Here is a 14757-nt window from a genome sequence, read left to right on the forward strand (position 1 = left end):
CTCCCAAAGTGGCTGGGATTACAGGTGCCTACCACTATGCCTGGCTAATTTGTTATATTTTTAGTAAAGATGGGGTTTTGGCATGTTGACCAGGCTGGTCTCAGAACTCCTGACCTCAAGTGATCTGCCCGCCTTGACCTCCCAAATTGCTGGGATTACAAGTGTGAGTCACCACGCCCAACCCTTACACATTTTCTATGTTACATTTTTGGCTTCCGGGTCTCGTCTAAATTCTGGGGGAGTGTTGATATTTTTTATTATGGCCAGGTAATCAATCTGGTAGATTCAGGCAAATTTTAAACTCATTTTTTTGTGGGTTATGGTTCCAATGTTATTTCAATTTTGCAGTGCTCTTCAGATTTGTCTTGCATATGCAACACTCTGGTCAGTCCTGGTACTTGGCAGAGGTTTATCTGTTAGCTCAGTTATCAAAGTTTTTAATGCAAATTAGGTTGAGATTCCTGGTTGTTAAGGTTGTAGGATGAGCCTTGAACTTAATTAACTTTATTTTGTTGTTTTTCTGAGCTCCCTCTCTCTTTCTCTTTCTGTCTGTCTCTCTCTCTGGTCTTCTTGGTTCTGGTTCTCTGAGCTACCCTTTTCAGTCCTCTAACCAGTAACTGTCCATGATCTGCAGTTGCACTGTGACTGAGGCCAAGCCGTAGGAAGACACAGACAGGAAAAAAAGCAGTGGGCGTTCACCTCATCCTGTGGGATCTGTGACTGCACTGAATGGAGAGTAAGGTTTTCCTCTCTCAAAGTTTTGAGCATTGTGGTTTCCCCTAGCTACCACTGCTATTGCCACCATGGGATTGCCTAGGGCCTGGGCACAAGAGAATGGAAGAAAGATGAAACAAAAACCAAAATGGAATATTTGCACTTTCTCTGAGCAACTCAAGCCAGATGTAGACAAGCACCCTAAGTCTGTACCACAGCATTCGCTTCTGAGTTTCTGCAGCATTAAGTTTAGGCCATGGGATATTAGAGGAAAAGGATGGTAAACTTACCACCAGTTTGGTGTTAATTTGAATTCTGGTGTTCTTCCTTTATTCGCCTTCTGCTATTACCTTTTGAGGCCTCAAATAGTTACATGCATTCTGTCCAGGTTTATTGTTCCATTCAGTGGGAGATAAAGGGTGGTGCATACTTAACTTTATCTTACCCAAAACTAAAACACTATTTATTTATTTATTTATTTTTACTTTTTTTCTTTTTGTGATAGAGTCTCTCTCTGTCACCCAGGCTGGAGTGCAGTGGCATGATCTCGGCTCACTGCAAACTACATCGCTTGGATTCAAGTGATTCTCCTGCCTCACCCTCCTGAGTAGCTGGGACTACAGGCATGCGGGCATGAGCCATTATGCCTGGCTAATTTTTGTGTGTATGTGCATATATATATATGTATGTATTTAGTAAAGACAGGGTTTCACCATGTTGGCCAGGCTGGTCTCGAACTCCTGACTTCAAATGATCTGCCTTCCTTGACCTTCCAAAGTGCGGGGGTTATAGGTGTGAGCCACTGTGCTCAGTCTAAAACACTATTTTGATGCTTATCTCTTTGTACATTTGGCCGTTAAGACGCCCTTTAAGCTGATTTCTATGTCTTTTTTGGGACGGTAGAGTGGTTCACTAGCCTGGTGATCTATTTGTGTCTTTTCAGTTTCCAGCCTCACCTTGTCTTTTTTTGAAATATTTATTTCGGTAAAATTGACAAATAAAAATTAGTATGCATTTAAGGTGCACAGCTTGATGTTTTGATATACATACACATTTTGGAATGATCACTGTGATAAAGGTAATGAACATATTAATCACCTCACATAGTTAATATTTTTTTTGTGGTGTGAACACTTAAGATGTAGTCTCTTAGAAAAATTCAGGTATACAATACACAATGCAGTGTTATTAACTATAGTCACCATGCTGTGCATTAGATCTCTAGAACTTATTCATCTTGTATATCTGAAACTTTTAACACTATGTATAACATCACCCTATTTGCCCTTCCCCTGAGCCCCTGGCAGCCACTATTTTATTCTCTGCTTCTGTAAGTTTGACTTTTTCATTTCATATATAAATGAGGTCATATGGTATTTGCTTTTCAGTGCCTGGCTTATTTCACTTAGCATAATGTCATCCAGATTTATCCACATTGTTTCAAATGAGACAATTTTCTTTTCTTTTAAGGCTTTCATTAAGGTTTCAATGTTTGGCCCCCTAGCCCCCCAGCCAACCAAATCTCATGTTGAAATTTCATCTCTAATGTTGGAGGTGGGGCATAGTGGGAGGTGTTTGTATCATGAAAACAGATCTCTCATGAATGGCTTGTTGCGGTCCTCATGGTATTGAGTGAGTTCTCTCTATTAGCTCCTGCTAGAGCTGGTTATTTAGAAGAGCTTGGTGTCTCCCTCTGCCCTCTCTCTTGCTTCCACTCTCTAGCCATGTGATTTCTGCACAGGTCAGCTTCTCTTTGCCTTCCACCATGAGTGGAAGCAGCCTGAAGTGCTCATCAGAAGCAAATACTGGCACCACCTTGTACAGCCTGTAAAACCGTTAATCAAATAAACCTCTTTTTAAAATAAATTACCCTAGGAGTGATGGGAAATGTGAAAAAAAATACTCTTCCTCAGGTATTCCTTTATAGTGACACAAACTAAGGCTAATATATACATGTGTGTGTATGTATATATATATATATATATGTATATATGTATGTGTGTATATATATATATAAATAAAACTGTATAACTGTATAACTACATAACTATAAAACTGTATAACTACATAAGGCTAATATATATATATATTATATATATTATATATATATATAATATATATAATATATATATAATATGTGTGTGTATCCATACCACATTTTCTTTATTCATTTATCCATTAACAGATATTTAGGTTGTTTCCATATCTTGAGTATTGTGAATAATGCTGCAATGAGTATGGGAATGCAGATATCTCAAAATCCTGACTTTAGTTACTTTGCATACATACAGTTAGCCCTCTGTGACCCTGGTTTCCACATCCATGTATTCAACCAGCTGGGGATTGAAAATACTTGGGAAAAAAGGATGGTTGCAGCTGTCCTGAACATGTATATACTTTTTCCTACTACTTTCCTATTCCTACCAAATACAGTTGTTATACTGTATTATTTACAGTATTCCCTAAATAATGCAGTATAACAATTATTTACATAGAATATTCATTGTATTAGATATTATGAGTATTCTAGAGATGATGTAAAGTATATGAGGATGTTTGTAGGTTATATGCAAATGCTATGCCATTTTATATAAGGGACTTGAATATCTGTGGATTTTGGTATCCATAGAGGGTCCTGGAACACATCCCCAGCAGATACTGAGAGATGACTGTACCTAGAAGTGAAATGGCTATATCATATGGTAGTTTTATTATTTTTTTTAACCTTTCTACTATTTTGCATAATAGTTGTACAAATTTACATTGGCAACAGTGTACAAGGGCTCCCTATTCTCCATTCCTCAATGACACATTATCTTTTGACTTTTTAGTAATAGCCGTACAAACAGGTATGAGGTGATGTCCCGTCGTGGTGTTGATTGGAATTTCTCTGATGATTAGTGGATTTGTCCGTTCTCACATTGGTATAAAGAACTACCAGAGACTGCGTAATTTATAAATAAAAGAGGTTTATTTGGCTCATGATTCCACAGGCTGTACAGCAAGCATAGCTTAGGGGAATCTCTGGGAAGTTACAATCAGGGCAGAAGGTGAAGGGGAAGCTGGCACATCCTACATGGCTGGAGCAGGAGGAAGAGAGAATGAAGGGGGAAGTGCTATACAATTTCAAACTAAATCTCATTAGAGCTCATTATCATGAGAATAGCAAGAGGGAAATCCACCCTCATGATCCAATCGCCTCCCACTAGGCCTCTCCCCCAGCGCTGGGGATTACAATTCAACATCAGATTTGGGTGGGAACACAGAGCCAAACCATATCAATTAGTAATGTTGAACACTTTTTCATATGCCTGATGCCCATTTGTATATTTTCTTTGATGAAAGGTCTATTCAGATCATTTGCCCATTTTTAAATTGAGCTATCTGTTTTTTTTGTTTGTGCTATAGAGTTGTATGAGTCCCTTACATATCTTGCACATTAATTCCTCATCAGATATATAGTTCATAAATATTTTGTCTCATTTTGTAAGATACTTTTTCACTCTGTTGATGGAGTTTCTTTGCTGTGCAGAAGCATTTTAGTCTGATGTAATCCCACTTGTTTATTTTTCGTTTTGGTGCCTGTGTTATTAGAGTCATATACAAAAACTCATTGCCAAGACCAATGTCAAGAAGCTTTTCCCTTGTTTTCTTTTAGAAGTTTTATGGTTTCAGGTATGAAGTCTGATATGGTTTGGATATTTGTCACTCCAAATCTCATGTCAAAGTGTAATGTCCAATGTTGGAGGTGGGCCCTGGTGGGAGGTGATTGGATCTCGGTGGTGGATCCCTTATAAATAGCTTGGTGCTGACCTCACAATAGTAAGTGAGTTCTCACTGAGTTCACATGAGATCTGGTTGTTTTAAAAAGTGTGTGGCACCTCCCCCTTCACTGTCTTGCTCCTGTTCTTTCCATGTGACATGCTGGCTATTCCCCCCTCCCACCCTGCCACTATCTTGCTCCTGTTCTTGCCATGTGACATGCTGGTTCCTGTTTGCCCTCCTGAGGCCCTCACCAGAAGCTGGCCATGATTATAAGCTTCTGGAAGCACTCATCAGAAGCTGAGAAGATGTTGGTGCCATTCTTGTACGGCCTGCATAACCATGAGCCAATTAAACCTTTTTTCTTTATAAATTACCCAGTCTCAAATATTTCTTTATAGCAATGCAAGAACAGCCTAATACAAAGTCTTTAACTTATTCTGAGTTGATTTTTGTATATAATGTGATATAAGGGTCTAATTTCATTATTTTGCATGTTGATAGCCATCAACACTCTTTACTGAAGAGACTGTCCTTTCTTCATTGTGTGTTCTTGGCACTCATGTTGAAGATCAGTTGCCTGTGAATGTGTGGATTTATTTCTGGCTCTTCTATTCTGTTCCATTAGTGTATATGTTTGTTTTTATTCCAGTACCAAAATAATCTGTTTTGGTTACTATATCTTTGTAATATATTTTGAAATGAGGAAGTGTCATGCCGCCTAGGTTTGTACTTGTGCAAGATTTTTTTGGCTATTTGGATTCTTTTATGATTTTATATGAATTTTAGGATTATTTTTCCTATCTATAAAGAATGCCATTAGGATTTTGATAGTAATACATTGAATCTGTAGATCCTTTTGGGTAGTATGGACATTTTAACAATATTAATTATTCCAATCCATGAATGTGGGATGTCTTTCCATTTATCTATGTGCTCTTTAGTTTCCTTCACTAATGCTTTATAATTTTCACTGTAGAAGTCTTTCACCTCTTTAAGTTTATTGCTAAGTATTTTATTTTTTGTTGCTATTGTAAATGTATTGTTTTTTTAAGCTTCCTCTTGGCTAGTTTGTTGTTAGTGTATAGAAACGTCACTGGTACTTGTATGTTGATTTGGTATCCTGTTACTTTGATGAATTTATTTATTAGTTCTAACTTCTTTTTTGTTGAGTCTTTAGGATTCTCAAAATATATGATCATGTCTTTTCAAGCATAGATGATTTTACCCTTCCTTCTCATTTGGATTTTTTTTTTTTTTTTCTTTTTCTTGCCTAGTCACTGTTGCTGGGACTTTTAGTACTTTGTTGAATAGAAGAGTTGAGGGGTGGGCTTCCTTGCCTTGTCCTAGATCTTGGAGGAAAAGCTTTCTTTTTTTCCCCATCAATTGTGATGTTAGCTGTGGTATTTCATTTATGGCCTTTTGTATTGAGTTATGTTCCTTGTATACCTATTTTGTTGAGAGTGTTCTTGTTTAATGAATGTTGAATTTTGTCAAATGCTTTTTCTGCATCTATTGAGATAATCATGTAATTTTAATCTTTCATTTTGTTAATGTAGTATATATCACAGTGATTTTCACGTGTTAAACCATGCTTATTTTATTGAGGATTTTTGCATCTATGTTCATCAGGGAAATTGGCCTGCAGTTTTCTTTTCCTCTTGTGTCCTTGTCTTGCTTTGGTATCAGAGTAATGCTGATTTCATAAAACGAACTTGGAAATATTCCTTCTTCATTTTTTGGAAGAGTTTGAGAAGGGTTTATTTTAATTCTATGAATGTTTGGTAGAATACATCAGTGAAGCCATTTAGTACTGGGATGTTTTTTTTTCCTGGGGTAGTTTTTTGATTATTGATTCAATCTCTTTATTCGTTATTGGTCTATTGTTTCTCTTTCTTCTTGATTCAGTGTTGTTAGGCTATATGTTTCTAAGAATTTAGAAGTAGTAACCTCTTTCAGACTTTATAGACTGGTTTTGGTAGGGAAAAATCTTTACCTGTGGGTGTGTGCAGGTGTGTTAGGTTGGTGAGATGTGTGGTGGTGCTAGTCCTGGATGCATACGGGAATGCTAATCCAAGAGGTATGTGGTGGTTTGGGACCAAGGAGTGCGTGTTGCCACCAGCTTAAAGGGGGATTCTTGGCATCCCCTGGGGCGGAGGCACAGTAGCACAGGCTCCAGGTAAGTGCATTGGTGTGGGCTTTGGGTGGCTCCAGCAGCTCAGGTCCACTTTGGCAAAAGACTGTGGGGTGGGGGGTCCTCCACTGTGAAGGCTGAAATAGTCCTCAGTGGAAGGCTTCTGGAATTTTCCTGTTCTCCTTTTCCTTCACTTTGGAACTCATAGCTGAAGGAATACCTTCAAATATTGAACTGTCCTGGCCTAGGGGATGGAGTGATGCAGGCAAAATAAAACTGATCTGTTCTTCCTACTGTTTTCTATGTGGTTATCCTCAGATTTGCTTCAGCTTCCTCTTTTTTTTTTTCTCTGAGACAAGGTCTCGCTTTGTCACCCAGACTGGAGTGCAGTGGCGCAAAAAACGGCTCACTGCAGCTTCAACCTCCCGAGCTCAAGTGATCCTCCTACCTCAGCCGGCCCTGCCTCCTTCTGTGTAGCTGAGACCCCAGCACAGCTGGATAATTTTTGTATTTTTTTGTAGAGATGGGGTTTCACCATGTTGTCCAGTCTGGATTTGAACTCCTGGGTTTAAGCAATCCGCCCACCTCGGCCTTCCAAAGCGCTGGGATTACAGGCTCTGGAGCTCTCTGAGAACTGTTTCGGCCTGTATATAGTTTTAAATCATTGCTTTTATGGAGACACTAGGGCTGTGACCTCTTAGTCTGCCATGTTGCTGGTGTTACTTGACTTCTATGTGTTTTTGGGCACAATAAAATATTCCAGGCTTATTTTGTATTTCCTTTCCTTTTTCCCCTTTCCCCTTTCCTTTCCTTTCTTCATTTTTACTTTCCTTTGCTTTTTCCTTTTTCCTTCCTTGAGACAGGTCTCACTCTGTCACGCAGGCTGGAGTGTAGTGATGTGATCTCACTCACTCACTCACTCACCCAGACTGAGTCACTGAGGCTGGAGTGCAGTGGCATGATCTTGGCTCACTGCAACTACTGCCTTCCAGGTTCAAGCGATTCTCCTGCCTCAGTCTCCTGAGTAGCTGGCATTACAGGCGTGCCCCACCATGCCCAGCTAATTTTTGTATTTTTAGCTCACTGCAGCCTTGATTTCCCGGGCTCAAGCGATCTTCCCCCCTCAGCCTTCTGAGTAGCCAGACTACAGGCACGTGTGTGCTTTCTTGATCAAGCCATGAAATTAGCTATGTATCTCAGGAGTCCTTATTTATTTTAGTAGAAAATCTTATTTAGAAGCCAAGATCTGGACATTACGCGTCCTTACTGCTTTTGGGATGTCACTGCTCTCGCAGACCCTCTCAATGGAAAGAGCATATGTATACATGTATATACACACTCATATATGTCCGTTACATTTAACTATATTATCGATCTAATCTATCTAATCCATCTATCTATCTATCTATCTATCTGTCATCTCGAATATACTGAAAACCATGATATCTTCTGTTTCAATCCAACAACAAAATGTTCATCCTAATTTTCCATATTTCTAATTCTCTTCTCCAATAACAAAAAACTTGGCTTCAATTATCCTTAATATATTTATGTATTTAATCAGTATCCCTGTATGTTACCAATCTCCCATGTTCTCTGCCACTCTATTCACTATGAGGACGTCCTCTTCTCCATGCTCATACTGTGACTCTTCATTTTGGGTTTATCTCCCTGGGTGGTTACCCTCTTTCCTCTGCTCTGACTCCCTTTGCCTTACCGTTATTTCATGTCTGTGTTCTCTCACCCTATTTGGGCTCTGAATCTACATGCTCATCTCCTGGGTGGAAAAATAACACCTTTTTTTGGAGACAGAGTCTCATTCACTCTGTCACTCAGGCTGGAGTCCAATGGTGTGATCTTGGCTTACTGCAACTACTGCCTCCCAGGTTCAAGCGATTCTCCTGCCTCAGCCTCCCGAGTAGCTGGGATTACAGGCATGCACCACCATTCCTGGCTAATTTTTGTAGTTTTAGTAGAGCTGGAATTTCACCATGTTGGCCAGGCTGGTCTCAAACTCCTGACCTAAAGTGATCTGCCTGCCTCAGCCTCCCAAAGTGCTGGGATTACAGGCATGAGAATACTTTCTTATATTAGAACGATCGCATAGACTCTTAGCAGGGAGACCACTCAGTCCTCAGAATCTCCGTCCCCCTGGAGAATTATAGAACTATAAAAATAAATTTTTTAAATGCTTGTTATTCAAGTGGCCACTGCTATAGGAAGAGAAAGTATATAAAGAATGGATACCAGTCACTAATCAAAGTAACTCAGGAATGGAAAACCAAACATTGTATTTTCTCACTCATAAAAATGACACAATGGACTTTGGGGACTCGAGAAAAGGGTGGGAAGGGGAGGAGGGATAGAAGACTACAAATTGGGTGCAGTTTATACTCCTCAGGTGATGGGTGCACAAAAATCTCACAAATCACCATCAAACAACTTACTAATGTAACTAAACACCACCTGTTATCCAATAACCTATGGAAATAAAAAGTTTTAAAAAGTTAAATAAAATTTTAGAAAGATGTATCTAACCCTTTTAAGATGATTTTATAAGGTCCTAAAGAATCAAAACTAAGAAAACATACTCTTAAGCAAGTCAAACTTAATTAACTTCTATTTTAAAGTAAATATATGCCACAGCACTTGTAGAAGCTTGATAGAGGTGTGAAGTCAAGCAATGAAATGGATAGCAATGCAGTAGTCCCCCTTATCCATGGAGGACATGTTCCAAGATGTCCAGTGGATAGCTGAAACTGGGGATAGTACCAAATCCTATATACTATGTTTTTTCCTATATGTACATACTTACGATAATTTTAATTTATAAATTAGACACTGAAAAAAATGAATAATATTACTAATAAAATAGAATAATTATAACAATATCCTGTAATAAAAGTTATGTGAATGTGGTCTCTCTCTTTCAAAATACTTTTTTTTATTATACTCACCCTTCTTTTTTTTGATAACTGAAGCTATGCTGGGAGGTGGTTACCATGGATGGGGGAAACTGGTGAAATGGTTTAGTGTCCAGCTTCTGTAAGTGTATAGTAAAAAAATTATTAACTGGAATAACTGGGACACAGTGATGTTTTATTTAATGGAGCTTCTGTATTTAGTGAGAGTTAGAAAATTCTTATATTTTTAACATTTATTTTTAAAAATGTTTGCATATACTTACTTTTATAAGTAGAACATAAGGATTCTTTCTTTGATATTTGAGACTCATGTAATTAATTACTCAAGATAATGTTCATGATCTCCATATAGGCTTGTAGGAGGACTTACTCACTAGTATGGCTAGTTGTGAGACATTTCACTGCTCTGAAAATCAGTATCCTCATCTATAAAGTGAGAGTGTATAACAACATGGTCTCAAAGATCACTTCATTATAAAAATTCCTAGTCCTCGACTTAGAGAAGCCCTGAGCCATAGCACAGAGGGTATGTGTGCCTGTGTATGCATTTTTTATAATAAAAATCTCTGGTAGCAGCTCATTTACATAATTATTTACCTCTTTCTCCTGTTAATCAGAATTTTATTTTGAGTAGTTTGTAGGCTTTGGCTTGCCTTTTTTTAAATCTTTCATTTCTATCTTCAGTTTCTTCTGGAATTTATCTTCTGTACAGAGTTTTACTTCATTTTGAAGCTTTTATTTACAAAAAGAAAATGGACAATTGATCTCTGAAACTCTTTGAAGTAATTCATTCAAGATTTAACTAGATTTCATTGCTGCTCTGTGGGACACAAAGCTTCTAAATGAGGTCTAGGCTGCTTACTCTTTATTACAATTCTTTTATTCTTTTTTGCCTATTCAGATTTACCATTTTTTAGCCAAATATTTGAAAGATAATGTGTAAATATTCTGTACCTTTCTCTCTGTAGTAAAATCCAATCTCTTGGCACATAAATGAATTACTCCTCTTGAGGTAAAATTCAGTTTTCTGCCTGTTATGGGCTAGTAGGCATATAATTGCTTTCTGCAGACCTTTCTGCCCACTGCTTTATATATTTGGGAGAGCCTAATCACTTAAGATTATCTAGTTTCATCCCAAACTCAAAATCATTTGAGCCTTAAAAATGACTCATTGGAATTTTTGTAACGATATGTTCCATAAATTTTAAGTGAGTCGTATACTTTTAAACTAAATATTTACAGTATATGGAAAGATTGGCCAGATTTGTTCATGTTTTGAGGCTCTTTTTGTAGCCATTAGAACATTTGTGATTCATTCTAACAAATATTAGTGCTGATTTTAACCTATGTTGTCACCGTTATTTTTTAAAGTATGGGGTTTACTTTTTAATGCTTACTTGTTACATGTAATTTTTTTTATCTGTGTGTATCTATACATAGTTTGAAGAGTATAATAGCAAAGACTTGGAACCAACCCAAATGCCCATTGATGATAGATTGGACAGGGAAAATGTGGCACATATACACCATGGAATACTATGCAGCCATCAAAAATGATCAGTTCGTGTCCTTTGTAGGGACATGGATGAACCTGGAAACCATAATTCTCAGCAAACTCACACAAGAACAGAAAATCAAACACCGCATGTTCCTACTCATAGGTGGGTGTTGAACAATGAGAACACATAGACCCAGGGAGGGGAGTATCACACACTTGGGTCTGTAGGGGGGGAATAGGGGAGGGACAATGGGGGACGGGGAGTTGGGGAGGGATAATATGAGGAGAAATGCCAGATATAGGTGATGGGGAGGAAGGCAGCAAACCACACTGCCATGTGTGAACCTATGCAACAATCTTACATGTTCTTCACATGTACCCCAAAACCTAAAATGCAATAATAAATAAATAAATAAATAAAAATAGTAAAATAAGTTTACAGTTCTTGTTACAAAATTATCATTACCTGTGAAAACTCAGCCAGTCTTGGTGGCAGGTGCCTGTAATTGTAGCTATTTGGGTGGTTGAGGCACAAGAATGGGTTGAACCTGGGAGACAGAGGTTACAGTGAGTTGGGAACGCACTAGGCACTCCAGCCTGGGTGACAGAGCAAGACTCTATCTCAAAAAACAGAACAAAAAAACCCTGAAAAACCAAGATCACCAGTACCCATCCCGACTTACAATTTTTATTTCACATAATAGCTACTTTCAGTTATTTTAGTTGGCTCTTTTTGTATTTACGTAACTCCATATATCTACATAGTGTTATTTTTAAAATTTTTTTATTTTTTATTTTTTTATTGCATTTTAGGTTTTGGGTTACAAGTGAAGAACATGGAAGATTGTTGCATAGGTACACACATGGCAGTGTGATGTGCTGCCTTCCTCCCCATCACCTATATCTGGCATTTCTCCCCACGCTATCTCTCCCCAACTCCCCACTCCCCGCTGTTCTTCCCCATTTCCCCCCAACCGACCCAGTGTGTGATGCTCCCCTCCCTGTGTCCATGTGTTCTCATTGTTCAACACCCACCTATGAGAACACACGCTGTTTGATTTTCTGTTCTTGTGTGAGTTTGCTGAGAATTATGGTTTCCAGGTTCATCCATATTCCTACAAAGGACATGAACTCATCGTTTTTGATGGCTGCATAGTGTTCCATGGTGTATATGTGCCACATTTTCCCTGTCCAGTCTATCGTCGATGGGCATTTGGGTTGGTTCCAGGTCTTTGCTATTGTAAACGGTGCTGCAATGAACATTCGTGTGCATGTGTCCTTAATAGTAGAATGATTTATAATCCTTTGGATATATACCCAGTAATGGGATTGCTGGGTCAAATGGAATTTCTGTTTCTAGGTCCTTGAGGAATCGCCACACAGTCTTCCACAATGGTTGAACTAATTTACACTCCCACCAACAGTGTAAAAGTATTCCCATTTCTCCACATCCTCTCCAGCATCTGTTGTCTCCAGATTTTTTAATCATCACCATTCTAACTGGCGTGAGGTGGTATCTCAATGTAGTTTTGATTTGCATTTCTCAAATTACCAGTGATGATGAGCATTTTTTCATATCTTTATTGGCCTCATGTATGTCTTCTTTTGTAAAGTGTGATCAGGGTACTCTTCTCGGATCTTGCTGATAAGGAGAGTGCCCATTCCAGAGCCTGCGCCCCCGCCCAGTGAGTGGGTCAGCTGGAAGCCCTGAAGGTAGTCACAGCTCTCGGCCTCCTTGCAGACCATATCCAGGACAGAATCAACCAGCTTGGCCCCTTCTGTGTAGTGGCTTTTGGCCCAGTTGTTGCCTGCCCCAGACTGACCAAAAACAAAGTTGTCTGGTCTAAAGATCTGGCCAAAAGGACCTGAGCGAACAGAGTGCATGGTCACAGGTTCTAGATCCACCAGGATGGCACAAGGAACATATTTGCCACCTGTGGCTTCATTGTAGTACACGGAGATGCGGTCCAGCTGCAGGTCATTGTCCCCATGGTAGGTGCCAGTGGGGTTGATGCCATGTTCATCACTGATCACCTCCCAGAACTTGGCACCAATCTGGTTTCCACACTGACCAGCCTGGATATGCACTATTTTCCTCATGGTTAAAATTTAATTTTTTTGTTCGCCTCAAGGTATGTATGGGGCAAAAAAAATATGTAATTCTTTTTCTCAGCTGGTCGCAGGCTGAAAGGTTGGAATGTGCCCCAGAGGCTGGAGCAGCGAGATGGGAACGCAGCAGCAGGCAGGTTCTCTACATAGTGTTCTTATACTGCTGCTTGATTTTTTACTTTTAGATATTATATATTGACTTCTGATTTTAGAAGATGAATTTAGTTCCTTTTCTTTTTCCCTCTAACCCTAACACATATGCTCACTTCTTGTCACTCCATCATCTCTATATAGTTATATCATAACTTTGGTTAGATTAATATTTAGTGTTTACACTCCAGTGTTTATATAGACACTATCATAGTTGAATCATATAAAGTACTATGATAACTTTTCTTGCACAAAAGTTTTTTTTTTTCCCTGTAGTTAATTGTATTGATATTCCTGATTACTTATTATTTCATGTACTCGGTATTATTTCTTCCCTAATTATGTAAACTTCTTTTCAATATGTTAGAATATATTAGTTATTTTATCAGTTTCACTTGCTTAAAGAAATAGCTGTCAGTTTCTAATCTTCTCTAATCTACAGATGGTTGTGTAAGCATCCCGTTCAGTTATCGTTTTGAGATTTTCCTCCTCCATTGACTTGGGAATTCCTTTCAACTCCCTCTTAGATTGTAACCCTGTTTCTTGAATCCTATGTCTTTCTTTTTCTGATTTTACTCCCTAAATATTGTGGGGTATATCCTTCAGTAGTTTCTTTAGAATGGTTGCACGGGATGAAAATTTTTAGAAGAGTTTGCATGTCTAAATATATTTTTATTGTACCATCATAATTTATGCTTTCACTGGATATAAAATTTGGACTTGGAAATAATTTTTGCTCAGTATTTTGAAAACATTAGTTAGATTCTCATCCAGCTTCCAATATGACTATTGAGAAATATGTTGCAATTTTATTTTTTTTACTTTTTTTAAATATAAAATTTTTACTTTTGTGGATATATGGTAGTTGTATATATTTATGGGGTACATAAGGTGTTTTGATATAAGCATGCAATTGATAATAATCATGTCATGGAAAATGGAGTATCTGTCCCTTTAGGCATTTACCCTTTGTGTTACAAACAATCCAATTATACTATGTTAGTTATTTTAAAATGTGTATTATTGTATGATAATAATAATTATTATTTTGAGACAGAGTCTCTCTCTGTTGCCCAGGCTGGAGTGCAGTGGCGCGATCTCGGCTCACTGCAATCTCTGCCTCCTAGGTTCAAGAGATTCTCCTGCCTCAGCCTCCTGAGTAGCTGGGATTACAGGTGCCCAACACCACACTCAACTAATTTTTGTATTTTTAGTAGCGACAGGGTTTCACCATGTTGGCTAGGCTGGTCTGAAACTCCTAACCTCAAGTGATCCACCCACCTTGGCCTCCCAAAGTGCTGGGATTTCAGGCTTGAGCCACCGTGCCCTGCTTAAAATTTATAATTTAATTATTATTGACCATAGTCACCCTGTACTGCTATTAAATACTTGGTCTTATTTATTCTTTCTTTCTGTTTTCTTTTCTTTTCTTTTTTTTTTTTTTTTTTCCGTCTTTCTTCTTTTTT

General features: G+C 38.3%; 2 protein-coding genes across 2 annotated transcripts in view; one reads left to right on the plus strand and one right to left on the minus strand.

The window, feature by feature from the left end:
• LOC108294777 (testis-expressed protein 11) overlaps window positions 1-14757 on the plus strand; it is a gene marked incomplete at its 3' end in the record, with an annotated part of 231744 nt that overhangs the window by 77131 nt on the left and 139856 nt on the right. The window lies entirely within an intron of this gene.
• Window positions 12632-13278, minus strand: LOC108294772 (tubulin beta-4B chain-like; the record flags this gene model as incomplete). The annotated part of the gene is made up of 1 exon (XM_017516725.1): window positions 12632-13278. A coding segment is annotated over exon 1 (501 nt), but the record flags the coding sequence as incomplete, so codon positions are not given.

This window comes from Cebus imitator, unplaced genomic scaffold (genome assembly GCF_001604975.1).
Source record: "Cebus imitator isolate Cc_AM_T3 unplaced genomic scaffold, Cebus_imitator-1.0 Scaffold602, whole genome shotgun sequence".
NCBI classification, from domain to species: domain Eukaryota; kingdom Metazoa; phylum Chordata; class Mammalia; order Primates; family Cebidae; genus Cebus; species Cebus imitator.